Below are 27,277 nucleotides of genomic sequence, written 5' to 3'. Positions count from 1 at the left end.
GATATACCTATAGAGCTCCATAAAAGTGTACCAAATATTATGAATAATCGCTAAAATAATTTCCTTTCCAAGATATTGAGCTATTTCCTAAATTTGTAGAAGGTTTAGTTTGATATGACTTAGTATCACTTTGCGGTTGTAATTCCTCAACAAAAGCTATTACAACAGATGATAAAATTGTAAAATATTTTTCACTAAACAAAATAGATTTTGCAAGGTCCTAAATGTTAAATAAATGCCAATACGACAACAAATTGTTAAATCTTTCCACTTGCGATGAACAAATCATCGCTGTAGAAACGTAACGAGCAAAAGCGAAGATCATTAGCCACCACCGTCTGCGAACGGTAATTTATGGCGTCTGTTATAAAGGCACCCATGTCCATGTGCGAAAAAACTTGAAATGGTTCAGCCATTCATTGAATGTTTGTTCTACTGCGCAAGACTCGCACATTCCGGCTCGCCTTCGCAAACGATACACCACATCGCTTAGCGACAAAATTGGTTTAAAAGCTCTACACTGCACAATCCTGTAATGCGCTGTGTGTTCGATACAAAAGCGTCAAAGCGGCGATACAAGGTGCTCAGTAGGATTTTTTGTTGTACATATTCCTACGGATTCCCTAACAGAGACCATCAACATTACTATTTCGATTCGTGTATCCTGTCGGCTGCCGTGTAACTCCGTCACTATAGATACCGAAAACGGGAATTGCAAAGTTCAGTGCTTTGTGTGTAAGGTTTTATTTAAAATAACCTTTTTTTCACACGGCCAGTAACGCTTCGTCCAATTAGTTTCGTTTACAATGCAATTGCCCAGCACACATCGTTAGCGGTGGGTGGTACGCTCAGCACGAAAGAGATTCACCATTTCCACATTCAAACCAATGACCGTAACACGTTTCTCGCCGTGGAAAAGACTCATTTAAATAATGGATAAAGTTTCACCGGTTTTCGATTGCTGCGTGGTCGTATTGAAAGTGTGCAAGTTTTGTGTGCAATAATTATTGGCGGGTAAAGGTCGCGGGGTCGCTACATTTTATGCACAGTTTTGAAGGTCCCACAATATACACAACCAACGATGTGATATGATGATTTTACACCGGGCTTGGTTCCGGGGTTGGGAACTTTTAATCATCCATCTAATAACATTGCTGCTTTCTGTGGGCTTACCTTTTAGCAAACTGGTATTTCCCCCCGGGGGGTTTTTTTCCATACGCCCCACTTGGTTTGAACGGAGCGCAAAACTTTCGAGGTTCCACACGAGCATCCTTCGCTATAATTGCTTCTCATGGTGGAGTCCTTAACCCAATAAAACTGGCGTACTTTGTGAGCAAGGATTTTTCACTATAAATGATCCATCCATGTGTTTGTGTAGTAGTAGTAGTAGCGAGTGTGATTTTATGCTACTTTTTACACTGGAAACACTGAAGAATACAGACTCAGTAAAACTATAATGCACAGTTTTACGAAGATGAGAGAATCCGTGACGTGTTGTGCTTTATGCGAACTGCGGCAGATCTATGCGCATGGCTTGGGTTTTGTTACGGATATTTATGAGGACAGTTTGTTCGCGTGTTAATGCCCGGTAGCATTGACTGTCAATAAAGCAAATCGATAAAAGCTTTGCAGCATATTAATAGCACACGAAAAAAATAACCTTGGAATACGTTAAGGTGTATCCTATAACGCTGTAATTCTTAAACTTGTTTTGACACTTTTGCAAATACATACAAATACCTTAAACAGAAGTTGCGTTCATCATCCATCCGGCGCCATGTGTGATGATCCGCGTCGGATTATATACAACATGAAAACAAAGTTTCTCCATTTGCAGAATGAACCATACGGGCCATCGAGCACGGATTTGTTTTCTTTCAACAGACTGAGAATCCTACGCTGGGCAATGTTCCAACTTTGGATTTCGCGGTATGAATGTGGTTGGACAGAAAGGCAAAAAAAACAAAAATAAAACGCACAGCAAAACCATCCCGAACCGTGCACCGATATGAATGAACGAGCTCATACATCTATTCTGCACTGGAGCTGTTTGCCCCATCAACAACTTTGCCGGGGAACGTAAGGCTTTTTTTTGTTTGTATTTTGTTGCTCCAACCGCTCTCTTGTAGAAGTATTCCACTTTTGTTTGGCAGAAGACCGACTGGCAACGCACACAAGTCGTTGCTGCCTCAATTAAAACGACCACATTTCGTGGAAACGCAATACATTCCAGGGAAATGATAATTTAGCCACGTTGTCAAGTATGCCCCGTTGCAAACTGATTTTCTTACATAATTACTAGGCGAAAGACTTCGTTAGGTTGCGGTCGAGAGGGCTCTTGATTTGATGCAGAGTAGTATCTGGCTGGGGCAACGACAACTCGGCTCATTATGTATGTCTCCGGATGGGATGGAAAAGCTCACTGTATAACTCATGTGAAGGAGTGCTTAGAAATGTTTGGTTCGAATTGAAACATTTTTTAATCGAAATAGAGAGCTGAAGTCATATTCCCTCCACGGTATGAGTCTTCAATATGTTCCTGTGCAGCATCTCATCGATCGAAAATTTACTCGTTTAGGCAGAAAATATTGATTGATGATTGTGTTCATGAGAACCTTTAGCCCATTTGTTGATTCATTATTGCTAGAATTGCCATTGAATACAACCATTCCTGTTAACTGGTGGGTCAATATAAATGTCATGATGTATTTTAAGAAATGTCATTTTTAATATGTGCCTTATAATTAAAATTCTGAAAAGTATGCTGATAACATTTTACATCAAATTTGTGCAACCAATTTAATGGAATCAACTGACACGGAGCCCATTAGCACAGAGCTGTTCAAACCTGTCGAATCTATCCCGAAAACTGCCATCAAACAAAAGTCAAACAGCAGTCGGCAACATCTTCTTCATATGCTTAAACAAAAGATGGTGCTGAAAGGGATGAATAAGTTATCGTGCTACCATCAAACCGTTGCTGCAGCGCTTCAGACCCTTTTTCACATACATCCATACTCTCAGCGACACATACGCGAACTATGCACGCCGTTCATTAAATATTTGGCAAGTTTGGTAAGTGCTTTATGTGCAGCTCCCACGAGAGTCGGAAGCTCTATGATTCCTGCTACTAAATAGGTATACCAAAAGTCAGAAGTCTCATTAATTTATTGCTGTTTTACTTGTAAGAAAGAAACTGTAAGATGATGATAGTTAAAACATAAGTATAGTTTTCTTAAATTACAGTAGACTAAAGCTATTAGTACAGTTTTTTTTATTCCACGACTAGATATCCACGACTAGACCCATAATTGTACAAAACTTATGTAATTTGATAACATAAGATAATCACTTGCTTTAAAAGTGTCTGTTTGGCAGGCGACGTCGGAACAACTTCCTAGCGACGTTTATTCCGAAGTAGACTCCACCAAACCAAACCTAATTGGATTCGCCACAAACTTCAAGCGAGTCCTAATAACTTTGTGGAAATAGTGTGAATGAGCTGTGGCTTATGTACTGCCCAAACCTACATGAAATGGTATTGCTTAGAGAGACAAATTTACTGACAATTCATCTGAGTATGAGGTCGTTTTAGTTAAACCTTCCCTGAGGCTATGAAATTCCAAGATTTGTTATTGAATTTATATTTAAATTTAATTTAATTCAATTTTATTTGTGCCGGATTTTGATGGAAAGCCTCACCTTGGCTATCGTTTCGAAACACTTTCTTTTTAGGTATTTTTTTTAAAGACTTTTCTTTACATTTTTGTTGTTTATGTCAAGGCAATTCGTGTTGTTGAACATACCAAACGTGTACATGTTTTGCAACTTTTTCCAATACTGCCATAAATTGCCATAAATCAACAAAAACTATTTGAAGCTGTCATTAATGGGATGCAAAGACGATTCTATTAAAAAAATGTAGCAAAAATAGAATTGCTTATTGCATCATGAACAAATAATGTTAATTTCAACATTTAAGGAGAACAACATTCCTTGTAAGTAACACTCGCTGAATTTACGTTTTTTTGTCAAACAAACGGATTTGTTACGAAAGAAACAGAAACGGATTTGCGTAAAGAAAGATTTGTAATGCAAATGCTATGTAAACAATAGGTTATGGTAAACAGATTTGAACGGTGAACTGCACAGCCAGCTAAACCTTTCCGAAAGATTCTAAATGTGTCAATTAAAACATAAGAAGCTGCCTCAAACAGCAACCAAAAAAAAACTCATGATTAATTCAAAGCCTATCGTCGTTGCGGAGCGTCATTGGGCGGTAAAAATGTGTAAGTATAAAAAATCTTACAAATGAAGTTTGTCTATGAAATATCCTCGCATTTGAAAGAAATGCTCTTTGCTTGAATCAATAATCCAGAAAATTGCGTGTAACCTTGACACTGCGCCTAGAGCTCTCAGTATCACTCACCCACACGCACACATGCTCCAAACAACCACAAATTAAAAGATTCCCCATTCGCACACTGAGCGAGCGCTTATCACCCATTTCCTCTTTGACCACAATCAGCCGGGATGCAATTCCTTCGACCAAAGATCAATAAGGCAACGTTGCACCGTTTCATCGTTCAACGATGTGGCAAAGGTCAGCCACGGGGCAGTGGTGCAAAGACAGCACCGGGCTTAAGATATAATTCCCCGCAGACTGTCGACGCTTCTCGACACACGTGTATGAGTGGATGTGTGTGTGTGTGTCGACCAACTGCGTATATGTTTCGCTTCAAAGTCACAGACGGATGGAACAGAACGAAAATAGTAACAAAGCATCGGTGGAGTGGAACGCCGTGAAGGAAACGGTTCCACGACAAGCACTTAGGAGGATAGGGCCAGCAGGTACGGTCGTGGTGGCACGGTCGCTTTCAATCAAGCTATAAATAACGACCTCTCACGGGGTGGGGAGAAAGTGCAACATAGGGCTACTAACACACCGGATGCGGAACGTGCCCGACCGTGGCCGTTGCACTTCCGACGAGTGTAGAATAAGCTTGTTCCGTCTAGTGAAAACCCCCTGTTAATGGGACACTGGCAGCGAGGCGGTGGAAAATTCAATGAGCATAGTGTGTTATCGCAACTATCAGCATTGATTAATCATTGCTACGTGTCAAACCATTACGGGTTTGTGATTTCTGCTGGCGAGAGCCGATCGAGATAAATATTAGTTTTCAATTAAATCCTTGTGAATTCATTCAGTACGGAAAATGCGACGATTTTAAATTATTTGTATATCATTTAGAGATCATGCTGAATTTATTCTTTAATAAAGATCCGATTTGGCTTTAGGTGTGTATTAATCAGCATATATTTTGATTGATTTTGAAAAGAATTTTAACCTTTTTTTAAATTATTTCTGCTGCTATGGCGAATTTCGTTTGAAACGTCATCAAAAAGATAACTTCACTGAGCTGATACAACATCAACTAACTGGTAAAAATAAAGTATTAAGCTATTTCATTGATTTCCAAATTCCAATCAAAAAAAAGTTATTTGAAGAGATTTGGACATGCTTTAAAATAATGCTTTTTTATGGTCAAATTGATAAAAAATCAACAAATCTTAATCAATGCATGCTGTTACAATTTCATCGACAAACAACGACGTGGATCCATGTTTACTGTCATGTTGGTACAACGCATTCAACACGACATCAAATTGCTTCGTTTGCATTTCCAACCCCGTCGGGTCGGGAAAGCTTTCCGCATGTTCCGGTGGGCAGATGACCCGGACCTGGACAACAACAATCAATCATAATAATGGGTTTGACCTTACTTTCTCCTTCCCCTGCTCCCCCACCCACCCACACATCACTTACATTGCGTTGCATAAACTCCCGTTGCTACCAGTCGCACTGATGTTCGTTGAATCCTGCTACACTGATGCACTCTCGGTAGAACGAAAAGCGCAACCATGCATTGGCGATGTCGCTGCCCAGGAACTACTCTCTTGCACGCGCGAATGGAGCTTGTGGTGCAATGATAGATGAAGCTCGCTTCTCGGTCAGCACAGCCACAGCAATTCGAGCAATGTTCATTTTGCGATGCAAACGAACTGCTGGCGAACTAATAATTTGGTTTGGTTTCAGTCGTCTAGTTCGCTGCGTTTGCGCCTGCGGCCGTGTTCTGACGGTATGGAGTGAAGTTCAACAATGTGCATCTGGCCAGCTGGCGTGGGGGCGTGTGACATCTCAGTACAGCTGAGTCATCTCCCGACGCACAGACAAACGCGAACACTAAGCTGGCTGTCTTTGTACGAGCTAATTATTGCTCCAAAGGGCCACCATACCACCTGTAGTTCCAGTAGCTTGGAGCTTTGCTTTACATTCAATCACAAGCACACTTTCTCACTCACTCTCACACGTGCCCTCTTTCTCTCTCTCTCTCTCTCTCTCTCTCTCTCTCTATCTCTCTCTCTCTCTCTCTGTATGTCTTCTCAATCCATAAACAGCTCGTGTATTAACAGCTAATTGAATTAATTGTCCCAGAGGACGAAAGCGATCGCGAAAATGGTGGAATGGTCATTACGGTAGATAATGAACTGCGCTCTATTCTACGCCTGCAGCACCAACACGACCATAAAGAGCACCTGTTATTCGGAATGCACTTTTCTCAAATTTCAGCTCACCAAAACCACATACACACTCATGCAAACATCTACAGGGCTTGGAAGAGGAATTTAATCTTTCCCCGGACACATTACAACGCAATACACCTTTTTCATTCGCGGTTGAATTAATATCCCCTTCTGTATCTCATCCTGAGCAGGAAAGGGGAAGAATAGTACACTTGCACAGTGTGCAGGAAAGGGAAAAAGCTACACACTAACAAGCTTTTCCACTGGAAACGTGTGCACTAATAGACAGCGACTGCCTGCCAGTTGCTCGTGCGGTCCGACTCATACTGGAGACTGATGTAACTCAGGCTCTGGTTGTTCGCACGTAGTAATGTTTTGATCCGCACTCCTCCTACAAGAGATATATAGTGGTACAGGAAAAGAGAGAGAGAGAAAGAGAGCGTGAACCTTTGGAGGCTCCTTATGTACCTTACATATCCAAAGCGTAATGGACAGAGTGAGTTGCTGAGAAAACTCCTGCTGAGAGACACTTTTGTTATGTACAATCGAACATTTGCTTTTCCTTGCAGGGATTTCCTTTCCATATTTTGGGTGCCATGGTTCGATAACACAACGCGAAGCATTTCAGAATTAACTGACATTCATGTTTTGCAATCAAGCAAGTGAATTCGTACTGATGCCATTACTAACCTCGCATTCTGAACTGGGTGCTACAAATTATAAAAAGTCTTTCAATTTGACAATATATTATTCCGTCAAAACATAATCCCAAATACCCTGCATCACCTGCGGATGCGCTGTTTCGCTGGCAATATGTGGTAGGGTACAACTTGTGCTACTGGACGATAGATGGTGCTCAAGGACAAATTGCATGAAAATTTTGAATTTGAAAATACGACAAACATAAAACATATTAATGAATCGTATTATCACACAGAAGAAGACCTATAGATTTTCCACCACGGTGATGTCTGCGGGTGTATTGGAAGAACCTCTATCTATCGTACTAAATTCGGAACTAATGGAAAGAGCTAGAGCTGGGAATTATCTTAGACGACAGGTTGAAGTTCCACGCTCTAATTGATTGGGTCATCGCTAAAGTGGCAAATAACTGTGGAGTGATAAGTAGATTGGCGAAGGATCTCGATTTTTTTGCGAAAGTTCATCTCTACAAATCATTGATCTCGCCGCACTTTGACTTCTGCTCATCCATTTTGTTTCATGGCAACAAAGGTCAAATTAAAAGACTTCAAAGGTTGCAAAACCGTATTATGAGGTTAATTCTGGAGTGCGGTTGACGTACGCCGTCTGCGGTTATGCTAGATATTCTTCAATGGATGTCGGTAGAGCAGCTGATTGTGTACCAGACCATGACTAATATATTTAAAATGTTAAAGGACCTGTTGCCATATATGTCAAACAAACTGTATGCTGTGAAATATGTGTAGATGTCTCATGTCATTATTAAATGTGTAACTGCAGTTGTCATCTTGATCCTCATGATGATGATAAGATTTTTCTTTATATATGGTAATAAAAATTAGAAAAAAATATATATGAAAGAGTCAACATAGGCTTCAGACACGTGCGCGTACAAGTCGAAATTCGGGATCTAGTTGGGGGAATTTAGGGTTTGCACACGGTCTGGGAGGTCACAACAGGAATCACTCATTGATGATTGTAAGTGGCTAATTCAAGATACATTAGGTTCACCTGCTTCGGAAGGTAGTGCCCTGGAGCCAACCATTTGCACTAGTGGAATTGGCCATATGCATGTCGCAGTTGTGTCCTGATAAGTGCTGCGCTAGATTCATTTATTGGTTCTTGGCGGGCTACATAAAGGATGCTAGGGAATATCATTGTATTCGATGGAGCATGACCCAATTTTTCTTGATGAAACTATGTTGGTCATCTATATGGTATATGTATGACTCGGACAGTTCCTCTGAGAGTTTTGCGATGCCACAAAAAAAAAACCTATGTTGGGGAAAAGGTGAGACTAATCATCATCACCAAGAACTAAAGCTCTGGTAGTGTCACTCACCACAAATAAATTGGAGCATACAAAAATAGCTTCGAGCTGGTTGTAATAGTCTTATCGGTAACGGTCGTTTTGCTGTTTCAACTTGTTCAGCAAAAATATCAAAACCTCAGTCTGATCTACACCGACGGACCAAAAGTGGTACCTTTTTGCTATGGAATCTACTCTAGTATCGATAGCAGTTCCATTAGACTAACAAAGCACACCTAAATCATCCCCGTATGAGCAATAGCTTTGGTTATCGCAATCGACAAAGGTCTACACCGGACATTCGACATGATCTTCAATGTGTCCTTGAGGTTTTTGAATCTTGGAACCATCCGTGACCCGAACATGCATCTGCTTAGCAATATAACAAATTCACCACAAGTCACCTTCTGCTCAATTCCTGGTAATACATGTACTCGTGGAAATGGAATAGCAGACGGACTAAGCAGAGCAGTACAACAACATTTCCTCAATAGCTTACGAACACATTTAATATTTCACATCACAGCACATCACTAGCCTATATGAAGAACTTAAACAACAGTTACATGCTAATCAATAAATTATTAAATGCACTTGTTCAAATAATTTGAATAACATCACTACACTTCAAATGCCATCTCATAATGTTAGCGCCTAAATTGATGTACAGATTAAAAGTCAGTGGTATGCAAGAAGAACTCGTGCGTTATAGACGTTGATCCCGTCAGAGCTTATAAACACACAGTCGCAAAATGAAAAGGCTTCCTTGGTATGTGTGCAAGCGGCGCTTACTCCCTCTTGTCTACACAGTCCGGGCGTAATCATCACTGCTAGCACCACACGATCGTGTGCCAAACCAAGCCAGACGCTTGTGTAACGATGATCGGAGCAGTGCTAACCTTCATATGCTGTCACCTTGTGCTGTGCTGTTCGCCCGTCCGTGCGAACGACACGGCAAGCGAAACAGAACCCTTCCAGGGGTTGAAAACAAACCTCATGTTCCAGTAAGTAGTAGGTCCTGCGAACGCCGAACCCCAACACGCAACATAAATTATGACCAAAAATTTATTCCCATTCGTATAAGGGTGCTGAAACGGTTGGACGAGATTGATCAGCGCATAAGCCATCTGGAGCGAAGGTAGGTGAAACTTGCAATTACACCAAGCACGCCGCGTTAATTTATCGGTTTTAATTCCTCCAAAAAACAAGGATACAGAGCAACCATCATGTCGCCACCGCAATCATCACGGACAAACTCGAAGGAATCAGTGGTAAAGAACAAAAAAATCCCCCGCCCAACTCCTAACCCAGTTCGAGGTCGTACAGTTCCACTGACTTACCCGTGCGTGTGCTTTACTTTACAGATAAGCTCGAGCGCATCAACAAAACAATACGTCAAAATGGTAAATCTTGCCACACGCCACTGCTCACTAGCTAAATCATTTCCCTTTGGTTTTGCAGTCGGCACCTACTACGGTTCCTGCCACGAAGCACCGGCCATGCTAAGCGACGTGTACACGATCAAACCACCCGCCTCGAGCGTAGCACCGTTTCGTGTGTACTGCGAGCAGGGCTACCGCAAGGGTGGCTGGATAGTGCTCAGCCGACGGTTTGACGGTTCGCTCAACTTCACCCGTGACTGGATCGACTACCGGGATGGGTTCGGATCGCCCGAGGGCGAGTACTGGCTGGGGCTCGAGAAGATGCACCGCATCACCAGCTCGGACTATTTCCAGCTGCTGGTACATCTGAAGGACTACGACGGCACGGTCAAGACGGCGCTGTACGATGAGTTCGAGATCGGTAACGAAAGTACCGGGTATCGGTTGCATCTTGGGCCGTTTGTGGAAGGTGCGGCCAAAGATTCGCTGCGGGCTAGCGCGGGGATGAAGTTTTCGACACCGGATCGGGATAATGATGAACATCCGGGGTGCTGCGCGTCGTACTACGCTAGTGGCTGGTGGTACCGGAACTGTATGAACGCGTAAGTATGCTTGTACAAGTTCATCAAAGTGGAACCAGTTTTTGTGTGTTTTTTTAACACAGACACACCTTCGTTTTAGTAATCTGAACGGGCTCTATCGCCGGTCCGATCCGCACAATGCGACAATGAACTGGTTCGGCTTCCGGGACGACCTTCAGGGATTGAAGGAGGCTACGATGATGATAAGGGAGGTTTCTTCGTAGCCGTGGCCTTCAGCCGCCCTTCGGCTAGTGACTGCACACTTCACACCGAACTGGTTGAAAAGAATATTGAACTAACCTTTTTTACCGGCAGCGCTGAAGCCATGTTGATTGCACTTCTATTTCTATTTCTAGCAGGTAAAGTAAATTATTGGTACCGTGGTATTGGGTTTTCGATAGTCACTGGATATTTGTCGCAATCTCCACAACACTGAACAGCCTTGGCGATGAAATCACTCATCACAAGAGGACACGTGTCATTTGGAGATGTTATTGAAGCTCATTGTATAGGTTTTTCCCCACACTTACACTATAATTAATTGCACAAGAATAATTTTAACATGTTTACGAAACACAAAACATACTCTTTCTAAGGAACAAATCCCTATTAATGTACAAAAACTCCCTTTTTTCACCAAAATCACATCCGACCGTCACTGGAGCGAGCACACGTTCGTCCTGTCGTGTGGCTGACAGTGATCACACACACAGAATGAAGCACGCTAGCGACCGTTGCTAGGACGACCGGCCACGCACACATTACACCGCATGGCGTGCAAACGTACCTGGCAACGCGTAAACATAAACAAACCACTTGCTCCCAATCATGAAGTGTGGATGTGTTCATAGGGGAATAGACACAGCACCACTATTGCCGGTCGGTTTGCCGACCGTAAGGCATTTTTGCTAACTTTCTTCGTACCCTATCATCAGCAGCAAATGAAGGATTTAGGTTAGTACAATTAACCCTTGACGTTTAATATCAGTGGCTTTTTTGTTGGACAAGCAGTTCAGATTTTTCAGTAAATGAATCAGCATAAATGTAATTATTTGTAATTTATATTTTAAAGCTAATTATGTTTGATAAATATACTAAGGTTCTATGTGATATCTAGGCACTGAAGGGTTATACGGTCTAAAAAGAGAAAAGTCTTTCAACACCACAGTAAGTAGCGAAGTAACGAAGCGAATTCAATAATTCCCATTATAGTTGATCAAACAATATTTACATACCTGGTTAGTGCGGTAACGCGGCCGGAGCACGTTTTGTCACGGTTGCGACATGCTTTGTTACTTGTTCGATGGCGAAATGGTGGTCGGAGGCGAATCAAATGGGAACGATTTATTATAAATTATATTGTTTTTACAAGCTATTAGTTCCAGATGTCTAAATATGTTTTGCAATGCAATAAAAAGTCTAATTTTTTTTCTCAAGTATTATTAAGAATTACATTGACCCAGCTTGTTACACTTTACCAGTTACCAGGGTTAAATTTATTTACTTTCAACTTGAATAATTCTAGCAATATATTCCTGCACACAGGCGATCTTCGCTTCAAAGTTCAGCTGCTTCCAGTGTATCAATGGTTTGATTTGTTTTCGTATAACTACACACTGTAATAATACTTTGTTTGCTGTTTCTTGTTCTCCTCTGTTTGTTTGCGGTAAGCTAATCTATTCGTCTCCAGGACTCTTATTCCTCCCACTGTTTATTTCTTATGCTTTTCCTTTGCAATTACATACAGATTATGTCATCTTCAAGTTTTATACACCTGTTAGCAAATTATTTTGGCGATTTATGTGTAGCGTGTTCTAGGGTAAATGTAACAGTAACGTCAATTTTGGTATTTGTTTTGTTTCTTCTCTTTGATGATTGTTTGCGGAATGAATAATGTTTGCAAAAATCTTTCCGTTTTAGTTAGTTCCTCCTCCTCTCAAATGCTCGAGTTTACAACGCTAGAAAATGGTGTTTGATGTTTTATTTATATTTTGATTTTTGGCTTTTCCTAATATATTTCTCTCCGGACCACTAATCACGCCTTGCTGTAGGTTGTTTTGAGCGAAATTAAGGTAAATAAAGCAAAGGGATAGTGTGACTGCCAAAGAGCGAATCATGGAATATATTTGAATTATTCTATTAGTGAGATCGTGAAGGCGATGAAATCGTTCGTGATAGACTGAGGGAGTGATACTTGAAGCATTGGCCAGATTGCGAGCGGTGAAGAAGTTTCCGCAAAGTGAGTAGATTGGTTTTCTTTCGTATTTATTATCAAAACACTAATACACACACACACACACATACATACATACGTACACATTAACACTCACGCACATGAAATGGACTCGATGAGTTTTGGTACGATAATCGGTATGAGCGCCACCTTGCCAATCCTGTTACTGTTACTTGGTGGGTATCGAACGGTATGAAAATGGTTCTACATTCCAGTATGTGGAATTTAATGATCTACAAACCAAAACAACAGTGTAACCTACACCTGCGTAACTTATCTAATGTCTTGCAGCATTTGTGTGCTGAAGCATCCTGTCACTTTTAAGTTTTACTCCGTGCAATGTATGCATATGGGCGCCAACGTATTGTTTCGTTCTACCGCATGTGAGATGCCTTGCTTGCTCGTACCGCGCTCTACTACTGAAAACCTCCATCAATCGTTTCCTTTTTATTACCCGTATTTTTCCACTTCGATACTTTACACAGTGTTGTCTTTTTATTTACGAACGAAACCGACACCGGTTTAAACTTATTAACATCACAAAATCCTTTACTAAGTAAGTACACTGATTTAATAGAGTGTGCCTGGTCGTGAAAAGTGAATTGAAATGGGGCATTGATTTGTTGAAAATATTTCATTGACGATCGAGTAAGGGGGTATGTTTGAAACACGTTTAAATATTCATATTTTACACGCCAACACACATCCACCGTTTCGAGAACAATGCTCTTTAGCGGGGTCTCGATTTCTTACCGTTTTATAGATCGCTACAAAACCCCCACCATTCCATCATTTTCCATCACGCCGTACGGGTAACGAAGAATATATATAAATGTCCATTAATGTGTCCATAGCACGGTCACAGGTAGGGTAGATGATGTAGCAGACATGGAGTAGAGAAAACGTGATGGCATGGCTGGCGTAAAACCGCATTAGGAAAGAATGCACGAGTTGCGTTTGCCACCGAGACTTTTGTCCTGTATCTGCTGTAGGTGCTGCAGCTGGGCTACGGATGGAACGTGAACGCTGGGCGATGCTTGCGGGGTGGCCGGTGCACCGGTACTGCCCGTGCTGGCCTGCTGCGGCAACGACTGGCGCCTTCGCCGTCGCAGGGCCGGGCTAAGGTTGTAGGTTATTTTGGCCTGCACTAGAAGCTCCTTAAATATCTGCAAATGAAGGAAGGAGAATGACTAAGATTAGTGAATGATCAAGCGTATATAATTAGTTTGTTTAATACCTGTGTAACATTACGGTTCAGCTTGGCTGATGCTTCGACGAAACCATTCTCCCAATCTACCGTTACCATCGATTCGGTTGTGTCACGTGCTACCTGTTGAATGGAAGAAAGCAAACATTTAAACGATGAAATATTTCACGCTGAAATGTTGCAACGGTTTATTTTGGTTTCGTTGTGGGAACGTAACGCCTCCGTAACGCTAACCAGTTAATGGAAGTCGTTTCCATCATCGTTTGGAATGTTTTCTTTTGAAATATTTTTAAAATATTTTCAAAGCGTCTGCGTCCTACATAAAAACAACAAATATATATTAAACTATTTTATGTTTAATTTTTTATCTTATATTGTGACAAATCTTGTAACAAATTATTTGTAATAATCTAAATTGATTTTAATTCTGCTTTATGTATTTCATATCTTTTACTTCCCTTGCACTTTTTTTGCAACACTCTTATCCTTAGAAAACATATTATCACAACAAAAGATCTGTTGGTGCAAGTACACTGCTTACGCTATCACTCTCTTACGCATGACTGGCTGTTAAGCTGTGTAATGTTATTTGTCCCAAAATAAGAGCTTATCATGTCTCCCTCATAGCAAATGTGATTTTGAGGACATGTTTGGATAATATGAGTCTGATTAAGTTGTTGTTCGCAAACATTCAACCATAGATCAGCGCCGAACATAAAAAGAGTGTCTAAAACGATCGAAAATGTTATATAACTTGCAGCTTTATTACAAAATCACTATAGCACTATGCCCCGTGCAGTAAAGTAAATGAGAACTTGGTTAGCAAATAAATTCTTTATCTTTGAATAATGTACCATTGGATGAGCTAGAATGAACGTTGTTAGGAAAATGAAAATCTTCTACAACCATGTACTCCCACACACACACACACACACACACACACACACACACACACATGCACAGCTTGTGGAAAGTTTTTCGCTTAAAACTTTTCTATCATACACGACGGATGTGTCCGCTGTAAAGAGACAGGAAGCTCGGAAACAGCCCGTCTGTGATCGGACACTTACACTCACTGTGTGCAGGATAAAAGTCATGTCCATCGTGAGGCGGGAAAGAAGGTGACGCATAGCACGAAGGTGCACATGCTCATACGGTATTAATGCGAGTCATGTTCAAGTTTGCTAAGCAGTTGGGTAATGGGAGCAGCATTAGCTACATAATAGCGCTAGATTGTTGTACAAATGTCGTTTGCGTGACTAAATTTACGCATCATAATTGAGTGACTTTTAATAGTGTTGCGGAAAGTATGTGAAGGTGAAGCACAAAGTGTGTGATTTATTACAATTTAACAGAGTGTCAATCCGTTTCCGCAGCTGTTAGTGCATAGGTTCTTTGTTTTAGGGATTATTCATTCGTAGATTTGAGTAATCATTGTTTTTTATCATTAATTTGTCATAAAAATATCCTCAACACCAGTACACACCAGCACCAGCACCCAAACAAAAAGACTAATCTCAACATCGTCTCGCTATTTGGTCTGTTCACTAAGCCTCTATACGATACTCCACATCCACTGGTGAATTGAATTGAGTGTCTCGCTTACATCCACTTTGTGCAAAACGGCACTCATTCGTAAGCGTAATCGTGTGCATTCATGGCACTTATTCAAAGCGCTGCATACCCGATTCCTTTATGCGGTAAGTCTTCCTCGTTTGTTTTCGCATTCCATTGCCATTGTTTTGGCGAATCATCGTGCGAACGCCGCGGCTTGTCCTACGCGTTCAATTCGTTCGTAGCATGTTAGTGAGATGTAAACTATCGGTGCGTACGATAAGACGGTTTGGAGGAACAGAAATGGTTCAATATTGTTTTCCTCGAAATTCCTTCTGCATTCCACAAGTCGTAAAATGAACCACGATTGCGCGTCAAGCGCGAAGTGAACATATCCATTACAAGGGAAAAGCAAATTTGGTCACACTGATATTTATTTGGTCACTGACTGGGCTTTCCTCTATTTTTAACCCATTCACCCGTTGTAGATGACTCTGTAGCTGTAAATCCCCGTAAAATTAACGTTTTGCAGCTTTATTTTACACCAGCTTCATTCAATCATTTCGAGCGCCCGGAGTTATAAATAGACAGTATCAATAGGACCGGCACACGTACCTGCCGCAGATCTTCGTCCTCATCGCTCAGGTCCGTCTTGTTGCCGACGACCACAATCGGTACCGCGGTCGTAGATTTAATCTCGTGGATTTGCTCGCGTATCGCTTTCACTTCCTCGAACGTGATACTGTCCGTGACGTCGTACACCAGGATGAATGCATCCGCCGACGAGATGGAAAGGGCCCGCATTGCTGGGAACTACGAAAAAATGAAAAAGAAGAACAAAAAATGTGAGAAAAAGCGGAAGTGTACTTCCAATGCATCTGGTCCGATATGTTAACGATTGCGCATAGACACACGAGCACTCGCACGGGAAGGATTCTGAAAAGGCTCGCATGCACTAACTAAGGACAAAAATAGCTAACGAGGTTACGGCGCGGCAGCAGCTTTTGCAGCAGTTGCATCGGTGAGCAGACAGAGAGTGGGAAAGTTTCACGCGTAATTGGATTTCAACTTTGGCGCATATGGATTGATTAATCTTCCCTTTGCGTGCGTCACTTGCAGTGTAATGGAGTTGGATACGCTGGAGTGTTGAGCAAACTGCACTTTCATAAATTGCAGTGACAAAAAAAGCAATGAAGGGAGGTTGTGGCAGGACTGAGTTTAAACTCCAAATTTAATCATGTGTATAGTTTGAATTAATTAGCATTTTCCTGTTGTTTTATATATCCTGTCGAGTCAAATCATAATTGACAGGTTCATTTTTACATAATGAATGTAACACTTGAATATACACTATGATCATTTCTACACTACTCTAGTATAAATATGTCAATAATAGCCTTGACATGCATAACTCTTGATGAATATTTTTAATAATATTTTTTTTTACATTTAACAACATTTACGAGGTTAACAACTAATGCTCCTAACATTTGTAGTATTCCAAACACAGCAAATTCGAACACTGCATAGAAAACCTGAGCTAAAAAGTTTGGAGGCTGTTTTATCATCATTTGTATGTGATTGTGAGTGAGAGTCCAGTTATTTGACGCCTAAATTTATGCAATCATCATTTGTTAGTGATTGTAAGAGAGTCCAGTTATTTGACGCCTAAATTTATGCAATTTATCATATAACAATCGTTAATATAACGATACTCTTCTTTGCTAAGCGTGTTAAAGTATTGTGTTAAGAAGTGTTGGGATTTTAATCTACTTTCATTATTCTTTGTTTAAAAAAACTGAAACACCTCTCTAAGCTTAAATGTATGTCTGTCCATGTCCAACTCTTAGCCTTCTTCATAGCAAACAACCTAGACGGTTGCATCCGATATGGCAGTGAAGCAAACATACTAACTGGATGAAACAGGACACACAGTCACTTTCCGGTCCAACAGGTGGACCGACAGGTGGCTTCCAGCTTCGGCAGGATGAGACGTCCCTTAATTTTTTCCCCAACACATGATAGACGCACGTGTATACGAAACACGATCAACAAACGATTAAGGTGGGTTAGATTAAAGTTAAATTTTTAATGGCTTTCCCAAAACACCAGCAAAACGGGCACAAATGGTCTTGGATGATGATGTTCTAAACGACCGCCAAGCCCAGGATGGGCCGTGTTTGGCGTCACACGGTGCGTCCCAAACGATACGTCCTTTGTTTGGAGACATAATTTGGGTTTCGCAAATTACATCACACCTTTTGGCCACCCTTATTAGCTATTCTGTGAGCGATTTGTTATGAAAGGATCGTAGGGATAGTGAACGACTCATTTAGCTTCTCGTTGCTTTAGCTGGCCATGCAGGCGTCTTTAGTCTTTCTCTGTGTTTTTTTATTCTCTTTTTGCTTTGTTTGCGAGCAGATGGGGCCTTGGGCATGGCGTTTGATTAGACCGAGCATGCCTTTGGTGCTTTACCACTCACAAAAACGCACACACAAAGTCAAACCTAACAGGGATCACAAGTTGAGCTTTAAAGGCATGGGGTTATGTCTCTATGCTTCCGAGTTAGTTGACAAGAAAGCAGCGGAACAGCGCTGAAAACTTCACTATCTCTAGGAACACGTTTTGACGTGCTATGTTACAGGGTTTCCCACGATTTATTGGTCAGTTCCCATGATTTTTTGGTGAGTTCCCACGAATTTTTGGTCGTATCCCATGGATTTTTAGTTCGTTCCCATAATTTATTGGTATTTTCCGAATGGATATCAATACAATTGGACCAAAAAAATCTGGGAAACGGCCAAAAAATCGTGGGAACGCACTAAAAAAATATGGGAACCAACCAAAAATTGATGAGATCCAACCAATAAATCGTGGGAAACCCTGTAAAGAAAAAGAGGTAAAGCTGTACATAAAACATGAAAAGCGTGAGACACTGTGTAAGTTGAGCAAACACTAGAGGGTCAGTCGGCAGGATATCAAAACTGGCAAAGGCATCAAACCGGAAAAGGAAAGTTCATCACTCCATCGCGAACCGTCACCTCTAGACCAGGACCAGGCACACATAAACCCACCCACCCAAGGTCGCACCCGAGTAAGTTGGATGTACAAATATTGGTTTGTTGCTATTCTGGGCGAGTTTTCTGGCAACGGGCGCTTTTTTGCGCTGTTACTGCTGCTCTTCCTTTGCTGATCGTAGGTTTGGTAGGTTCGTTAGCTCGATGGAAGGACAGTGCACCGTTGTTCGTTAGCATACTGGAGCACACTGTGTTGCTGGACCCATGGTTAGGACCTTTTGACGTGTACGACAATCACTCATGCTTGCGAAATTTACTTAGCTTGTGTGTTTTCGTCTTTCCACAAGGGGTTTGGTTTTTTTTCTGGACGTGTGAACATTTGACATGTTGCTTACAGCTGCTCTTCCAAAAAACTAAGTTATACCTTTTTTTAGGGAGTCATCAGTTTACACGGTGTCAACATTGAAATTCTTGTCAGAAAGGTACTAAAAGGAAAGTGTGACTAGTAAATTTTGAGATTGCTATATTTCATTACGAAGTTTTATATATATTTTTTTAAAAGTTGTAGATACTCAGATGAGACCATAAATGAAGTAGCGAGAAAAGCCTATCTAATGTGCGACTTATCTAAAGCTAATGATGATTAGAACCAATTAAGAAGTTAGAATTAGAATTTAGAATTAAGTTACGAGGCGAAAAAGAATAAACGGTCTCTTTCATCAACAAACCAGCCACCAATCTCGTAGATCTCATTGTATACTCCTGAGTGTCATTTTTGGACCGCAGTTTGAGCATCTTCGATTCATTTGAAACATCTCATAGTTTGTTAAGCTGATGTAACCATGATGTCTTTATGGTCTATTCTGGTTGTCGCTGTCAGTATAATGTAATGTAATGTATGGAGTAGGTAGGTAGGCCCTTGAGTAGGCATTTTCCGTTCAACCACCGAAAGGCGTTTGATTTTAGCGTCTGGGTCAAATGTCAGGCGCTTGACCATGTGAATACGAGTGAGTAGAGATAAGGATAAACAAATTTTATTATCTACCGTCTTCCGTTCACTGTGCGCTCTTTATTATGTCTGCAAGTTTGAAATAGCTACTTCATTACTTATACTAATAAAAAGACATTTACTAAATTTGACAGCAAAGTACAACTAATCAATATTTTAATTGCGAATCATCATTTCAAGCGCAAAGTGGAGCGTAGCAGAAAATAATTATTTCCTTCGGGGCCCTTGCCTCGGGAATTTATTTTAATGAAGCTTCATAAACCGTGGCTCTCAATTTCGTTTACCGTTTCGATGGCTTCCCTAGTATCAGTCTCGACAACTTGATAGTAAAAAAAATGGCTGCGTATGCTATCAATGTTGGCATTAGTCAAACATCAAAAGCATCTAAAAGGGACACGCACCCGAGGGAAATCCATGCGTCCGGTAACGAATGGTTGATCCGGACCGAGGAAAGCACTGATTGCCGTTCGTGCGATGTCCAGGAAGTGTGATTGAGTGAGTTTGTGTATGTATGTGTGTGTGTGTTAAGCTTTACATATTTGCATAACACTTGGGTGTGCTCTTGAGCGTGCAGCGCACCTACCTCGTACGATCCAGAAGTGTCCAGTATGTCGAGCGTCAGATTTACGCCACCGACCGAGAAGTGTCCATGGTGCATCTCCTCAACCGTGCGTTTGTACTTGGGCGAAAAGCTGCTGTACAGGAACTGCGTGATGAGTGAGCTTTTGCCCACCTTGGCCGCGCCCATCATGACGATCTTGTGCCGAACGTTGGAGTTTATAGAGTTTTCATCGTTTTTCAGTGGCCTGAAAGGGTGGAAAATTTTTGAGCAAATAGGTTTTAATAGTAGATCTTAAGAAAATTGCAATAAATATCTGCAAATGCTCAAATTGGATGGAGGGAAATGATAAAAACAGAATTATAATAATTTTACTCACAACACGTGATTTGGACAATCTAAAATATTGACAAACATACAGTTCACTTTGCATCATTATTTGAAACATTAAAAGCAGTTTTGGGGGTTAAAAAGTCGACAAGATATGTACCTGGTATAGAGGTCTTTATCTCATGACAGTAGGAAGAATAGAATCTGCAACTTTAAATAATTCACAGATGCAAAGACATCACAGAAGTTGGTGTAAATACAATCTATATATGTTAGCTGACAATTGATAGAAAACAGGGACTCATTGAAAAAACAAAGTAAAGAAAGCAGGTTGATATCTCTTGAACTGCTAGGTAGAAGGCTATGAAGATTTAAGAAGTGTTAACTTTTCTTGAACTGCTGTGAATGCTCGTTAAGAACAGAAGCTAAAGCAGTTGTGCTGCGTATGTTAACAGTACTGAGTATTTCATCAGCCGCATACAAAAGCTTCACCTCATTGAACTCGGAGGCAACTACTGCTTCGGAAAAATAGCAGACAATGTATTTAATCAATTCGTATGGTTTGATGAATAATTTATTAACTGCCAATCAAGAGATCGTTATTGTTTAGAGTCATAGTAATTCCGATTAATTTTCCATAGAACTTTGACTTTGAAGTTCCCTGTAAACGTATGCTACATTGCATTGGCAGTTCCGGGATCGCTCACACATGACGCACATACATGAAAGAGTCACAGCCGAGCCGAGTGGGATTCAGCGGCACCGTAAAACAATGCATCGTCAACGACTGTCGAGTGCCATCGATACAGAGACAAAGTGGTGCGTTTGAAGTGTTTACCAGCATGGTAGCGTGGGAGTCAATTATGTATGTTTCCACTTATGCTGCACAAAAGTACGTTGTTATGCGGAACATGCACTGTGTCATGTTTCATCTCACGACAAGTGTTTTGCGCGACAGTATTATTTGGTACATGTTGGAATTAAGTACTTGGCTGCGATGATTAAGGTGGACAATGTTTCATTTCAACTTTTAAGTTGAACTTAGTTTTTAAGCGTTGTAAAAATAGTCAATTTATCATGGATACTGCATACCTTCTAGGCGTTTTGCCATAGCGAGTGCAGGTTTAGCTTATAAATCTTATTGTGTGTTTCTAAAAGCTCTGCCAGTGTTTCGCAGAGTGACAAAAAAAACTCACAAAAATAACCTTGAAAAACAACCTTCAAACACATCCTCATCAAACGAGTGTCAAAACAAGCAAAAAAAGCGAATCACCGTTAACGCCATACGTTCCGCTCGACCGATTAGCATAAATAAAAGCTTGAGTGATATTCTTACTTCATTCCTCCGGTTCGACACCATCTGCGGTGTTGGTATGCCACCGCACCAAACACCATAATAAAAACCGTTCCCAAAAACACACGCACACGCGAAGAAAACGTAAAAAAATCGAATCGTTTTCTAAGGAAGAATAAATAAATTTCGATTTGCTTCGCACGGATGATGGTATTTTTGAGGGGTGAGGGGGGGTGGAAAGCACTCCGGTACCGGTACCAGAGCATCTTGCGCCCGTGCGGATGGGAAGATTAATTTACGAAGAGTAAATGAATCCCTGGACAAGAAACGGCCCATTGGGGAAGGAAAATGTCAATAAGAAATACCTTCCCATCACCTGGCCATTGGCTGCTTTCTCTGGAGAAAGCGAGAGACAGGGAGAGAGAGAGAGAGCGAGAGAGATGAAACTGCTCCGGATGACTGCATCAAGTGCCTCGAGGTTCGCTTTTTTGTTCGCAGTTGTTGCCTACGAAAACACGTTCTCTCTACGGCATCCTTCCTTAGACCCTGCGGCAACCAGCGCAAGCTTCGCGCGAATGTTTCGAACGTCCACCAGCGTCCAAGGGCAGCGCGAATGACGAAGCGATTTTTCATCTCTCTTCCCAACAGAAATTCCCCGAAAGGCCACGGAATCGCGGGTGGGGAGAGCGGATACGAAGTGCTTTCTCCGCATTTGGCGTATCTATATCTCCCGGCTCGCTTTTCTTCCCAAGGCAGCAGCAACATTGCAGCACGCGGCTGTACGCAATCATCCCCAGGGCAGTAGCATTCCTGGCGCTGCTCCAGTTTGTCATTGTGCGGTAATAAAAATCACTCTAATGGCAATCAAAGCAAAGTGAAAACCAAATTCTTTCATAAATTGCTTGCGGGCGACGCATACACACGGCTATGGTTTTTTTTTCGGGCGCAATCATATTGATCTGGAATCGGAAGCAGAAAAGGAACAAAATGACTGGAGAAGAAGTAGGTTCTTTTGGTTAGAAATTGTTTAAATTATTTGGTTGGTCGGTGGATTGAAGGAAAGCATATTGAAAGAGTTTTATTTTTAAATAAAGATCTGTTAAGGTTCAAGGACGTAACGGAGAAAAATAATAAAAACCATTCCCGAGTGTTACTCATATTCTTCTCATTTAGCGGAATGACTATAGCTCATCGAAGCACCCCTAAGACACTTATAGACTTAGTTATCTGTGACTAATTGGTGAATTCATAACAAGGTCCATCATTATCGGGTCGTCTAGGAGTTGCCTACTTATGGCATGATGCCACCTCCAACCATTCCTCCGTGTTGTGTGTAAAAAAAGGAAAACTAAAGAGTAAAGAAGATCATTCTCATGGAGAACAATTTTCAACCAACATCACTTTAACCACTACCGTCCGATGACAGCAAGGACGGTAAACATCGCCACTATAAACAATCGAGATACCTGAGAAGGTAGCCGTTACCGCAGGAGATCGTTAGAAGACAATCAGGATAATAGGTAATAGATACGTATTAGTGAGTGCTTCAAATAAAGAAATATCTACGGTGTCTGTTTAAAGGCTACAATGTTTGAGTCCTACGATATTTACACTTCAGTTTCGAAAATCCACTTCAAGTTGCACGAGTACGCAAGAGCGGATATTAAAAGAGCTCTAATGAGGCTTGTGTGACTTCAAGTGCTGAGGTTATTTAAAGCAATTCCTTTGATTTATTTAGGTTGAATTGTGCCTACAAGAAGCAGTCAGTGTAGAACTCATAAATGCCGTGAAATCATGACAACAGTCCCTTACAGTAAGAAAAAAGAGCTACAAAATTAGCATGCCTCTGCTTCAACTTCTGTTCAGCATTATGATCTTTAATTGGGGGCCATTTTTTGAGGCTAGCACCCAACACGAGAGAGGTACGGACGGCAAAGAAGATTTATTACTTTGGGTAATTTTAATACTTCCAAAGCCAGCATCTGAACTCATCCATATGGCCTCACGCTCTTTAAGGACAAATGTACCAACGACTCAGTTTAATCTTCTTCTGTAACTCGTCCCTTCCTCATCTGTTAATCTTTGCAGCGCCACCAGATCACCGCAGATCGGCAGGAGAAGAATGCCGAACCCATACAAACTTTCGACCTGATGGCTAAATCCTTCTTTCTCTCTTTCTCTCTCTCTCTCTTTCTCTCTCTCTCTTTCTCTCTCTCTCTGTCTCTCTGCTAGATGTCGCATTAAATGTCAGTGATCTGATAAGTCTCACCACCCAGTCGCCCCCATCCCCATTATATCCCCAGCATTGAAACATTGAAAAAGTGCTATAAATTGTGAAACTTTTCCGACGATAATCTAGGCAATGATTCATGTTTGGAATGTTTTTTTTATCCTTCCTTCCTTCCTACTCTGCAATCATTATGCTTCGTGTCTAGAGTTAGTTGGTAATTTTGGATTCTTTGGGTTGCGTGTTTTTTCGCTCCTTGTTTTCAAGCATAGACATTTTGCTAGCGCAGGCCATCCATCTAGATCATTTTTATCCCTTTTCCGCACAAAGCTTTCGGGGATTGGTTCTTGTTTTTGGAAAGATTCATATTCCCTCTGTTTCCACATTTCCAAAATTTGTCTCTTTAGGACCGACAGGGATAAGTACTGAAAGGAAAGATGACTTGACCCTGATTTATTGCAAACTAGAACCACAGCTCCAACGATTTACATTGATTGCCCGAGTCAAATGCGGGCAGGCTTAAAGACGGGAAACGGTACAGTGCAGTAGCGTGACAAAAGATTCTTGTACTTACTTTTCTCTCTTTGGTCGCTCTTCAGTCGAATCATCCTTCATAAACGACGGCTGTAGGCTGAACCGCCGCCGAAGATGTCTACCTTTCATGGTGAGCTTTAGTCAAACCAGATGCCGACTGTGGATATTCAACACCTCGCCGCTTTGCAGCTTCTAATTTGATAACTTGTCCTGAAATAACCTGAAATGCCATAAGAAACATAGAAGCAGGATTAAGAAATAGAGAATTTATCTAGAGCGTGTATAAAAAGTAAAATAAAAACTATCTAATGCAATAAGGCTTAGCACAAGTTGCACAAGAGTAAAATACCAACGACCTTTACGTTCTGCCCATCGTACGCTAGCGAAAACGTTAATATTCATTGCACGTCTACGTCTTGGGGTTCGCACCGCGGAATAATGTTTATCAAATGACTTCTTCCGAGCTTCGGCAGGTCATGATGCGGTGTCAGTTCAGTCTGTTTCGACCACTGGAGAGCGAAAGTTGATGGGAAACTAATTACTAATCTGCCGCACCGTCGTTTGGGAAACAGCGTTTGATTCGGTACGCTTAAGAATGTAGAACGATTTAATGTGATTAATGCGATAGAAATTAAAGTGTTCGTAGCTTAAAGTCCAGGCGTTGGTTGGTTAGTGTAGTGGCGAATAAGGATATGCAAAGGTTACGAAAGGTTAGGTTCTTTGCCTAGCTTAACCATTGAGCTGGAACCAGAGTAATCTTTTTTGAATACCAGTATTTTATCACTAAAATCAATAATTAAATAAGGATGCCAATATATTGGCCTTATTTTATTGAGTGCAGTCATTCAATTCTTCTATTATTCGTATTATGTGGAATAAAGAAAGTTTGGATTAAACAAAATTTACTTTTCAATTCAAGATCTTTTGCTCCTTTTAACAAGGATAGGTGGCCTTCACGATTCTCGTTAGTTTTTTGTATGGAGTTTAACAGTTGGAGGCTGAAATCATGTAAACACTCCATACAAACCCACTCAAAAAACTAGCCTGCAATTTTCAGTCTAGATTATTCTAGCCTCAAAGCTAGAATTAGATTCGAGTACCTACTCGAAAACACGGTGTTGTTTACATTAACCCCAAGGTGCATTTAAGAGATCACGTGGTGGAAACTAGAATCAAAGTGTATGTAGTCCAGGTGGTCTCATACCATGTTTTTTATAACCAAATTTGAATATCATTTTTTGGCAGGATGGGTGAAAACTTATATTCAAATAAGCTATCTAGAGGCTTGGTGAATACTCAAAACACTCTTAAAATCTTCATTCGAAAGCAGAAGCGATAAAAATCAGCCTTATAAATTCAAACACCTTGGGATAAGCCCACCTGTATATTATACTCACTTAGATAGCTGCTCGAAAACTGCTATACAATGCAAACAGCTGACAGGCTGAAATTTCAGCCTACGAACTTCAAACGGAAAGGGCCCCATAGTCAGACAAATGACCCTGGATGAAGCAGGCCAAGAGCGCGAAGCGATTATTATTAGGTACAGTCTGTTCCCGAGTTACGCGGTATCTGCGTTCCCGACGAATCCGCGTAACTCGAATATCCGCGTATGTCGAATTTCACGTTTTTGACAAAAATACTATTGATTACTCGGAGTTTTTTATTTAATTTAGTACTTTTCTACACTTTATCATTTATTTGATATGATTCGTCCAGAAAATTATTATATTTCTGGCTTTTAAGCGGTTTCAATTTGTTAGCATAAATGCAATTTATACCGAACTTGACGCAAATTGTACTGATTTGACATTTAATCTGTCAAATGTAGAAAACCGCGTATCTCCGAATCCGCGTATGTCGAGAACCGCGTAACTCGGTAGCAGACTGTATTACATATCCGGTAATACGATGCTTTAAATATTTACTTTGATTCGAGGATCCTAAAAAGACTGTTTTATTTATCATGATTGTATGTATCGTTGATTATGTGTTAACTTCTTATGCTTCTTATAGTTTTCGAGCAACATGATCTCCAACGATATGTTTACATTATAAGGCAATCAGTATAAGTTTAAACCATGTTATTCATTTACTATGTTATTAACAATGCTACGTTATATTTACAGGATGTGCCGGAGTATTTCGTTGCCTAATTGTTGTATTTTATATGATCGGTATGTATATAGCAGATATGCTACAGCGCATTTCAAAATGCTCTTTTAGATCAATTATTTCAATACTAGAAACACTTTGATATAGTTGTAATTATACTTTTCCATGGATCCATTGTATGCCGGTTGACCAATTACATCCATTAATTTTAACACCCACCCAATGTGCCCAATAAACGCACTCTTCACGTTTAAGTGCTTGAGTGCTTGATTGACGCTTAATGCAACTGTTTGGAATGAACCTGGAGATCATTTAGCGAATTTAATTTACTACGAACAATTACTAGCTTAGCTAGACTAATACGGTGGTGGGCCATTGCAGCACATCCTTTCGGTAATTGCCTAGATTGGGTGCAACATCGTACCGGAGCTTTTAAGGGACCGAATGAACGGTTGCATTTATACATTGAAGCATTCCACTTGGTGTAACTCCTACTGTTTGTTAATATTTTCTTCTCATAATTATAATAATTGTCTAATTAAATTTAATGAAGCTAGTCCCTCGCTCTCTCCCTCTCTTTCTATCTCACTCTCTTATGTAATAGCTTTTTTCTATTCACATAATACAAAGTAAGAGTTG

At 40.8% G+C, this 27,277-nt stretch overlaps 3 protein-coding genes across 5 annotated transcripts in view; 1 reads left to right on the top strand and 2 right to left on the bottom strand.

Moving 5' to 3' along the window:
• LOC120955783 (uncharacterized) overlaps positions 1–6,931 on the bottom strand; it is a 28,918-nt gene extending 21,987 nt beyond the window's left edge. Inside the window, exon 1 of the mRNA XM_040376928.2 lies at positions 5,828–6,931. The gene's annotated coding sequence lies outside the window, so the exon portion shown is untranslated. The remainder of the gene's footprint in view (positions 1–5,827) is intronic.
• A 2,316-nt stretch (positions 6,932–9,247) lies between these two features.
• On the top strand, positions 9,248–11,669 carry LOC120954990 (ryncolin-1-like). The gene is made up of 6 exons (XM_040375398.2): positions 9,248–9,600; positions 9,681–9,734; positions 9,806–9,867; positions 9,961–9,999; positions 10,058–10,580; positions 10,660–11,669. The coding sequence occupies exons 1-6, from the start codon at positions 9,476–9,478 to the stop codon at positions 10,781–10,783; spliced, it is 927 nt and encodes a 308-aa protein (XP_040231332.2). The 5' UTR covers positions 9,248–9,475; the 3' UTR covers positions 10,784–11,669.
• A 386-nt stretch (positions 11,670–12,055) lies between these two features.
• The window catches only part of LOC120954991 (ras-related protein Rap1), an 80,946-nt gene continuing 65,724 nt past the window's right edge, over positions 12,056–27,277 (bottom strand). For all 3 annotated transcript variants that reach the window (XM_040375399.2, XM_040375400.2, XM_040375401.2), the window contains exons 4-8: positions 24,564–24,743; positions 20,163–20,385; positions 16,169–16,366; positions 14,030–14,122; positions 12,056–13,958 (exon numbers count right to left, since the gene is read on the bottom strand). In XM_040375399.2, coding sequence (XP_040231333.1) covers positions 13,725–13,958; positions 14,030–14,122; positions 16,169–16,366; positions 20,163–20,385; positions 24,564–24,652 — 837 coding nt within the window. In that variant the 5' untranslated portion in view covers positions 24,653–24,743 and the 3' untranslated portion in view covers positions 12,056–13,724. The remainder of the gene's footprint in view (positions 13,959–14,029; positions 14,123–16,168; positions 16,367–20,162; positions 20,386–24,563; positions 24,744–27,277) is intronic.

This window comes from Anopheles coluzzii, chromosome 3, assembly GCF_943734685.1.
Source record: "Anopheles coluzzii chromosome 3, AcolN3, whole genome shotgun sequence".
Taxonomy (NCBI): domain Eukaryota; kingdom Metazoa; phylum Arthropoda; class Insecta; order Diptera; family Culicidae; genus Anopheles; species Anopheles coluzzii.
Note: the sequence above shows the minus strand (reverse complement) of the source record. Positions and strands in the feature narration are given on the sequence as shown.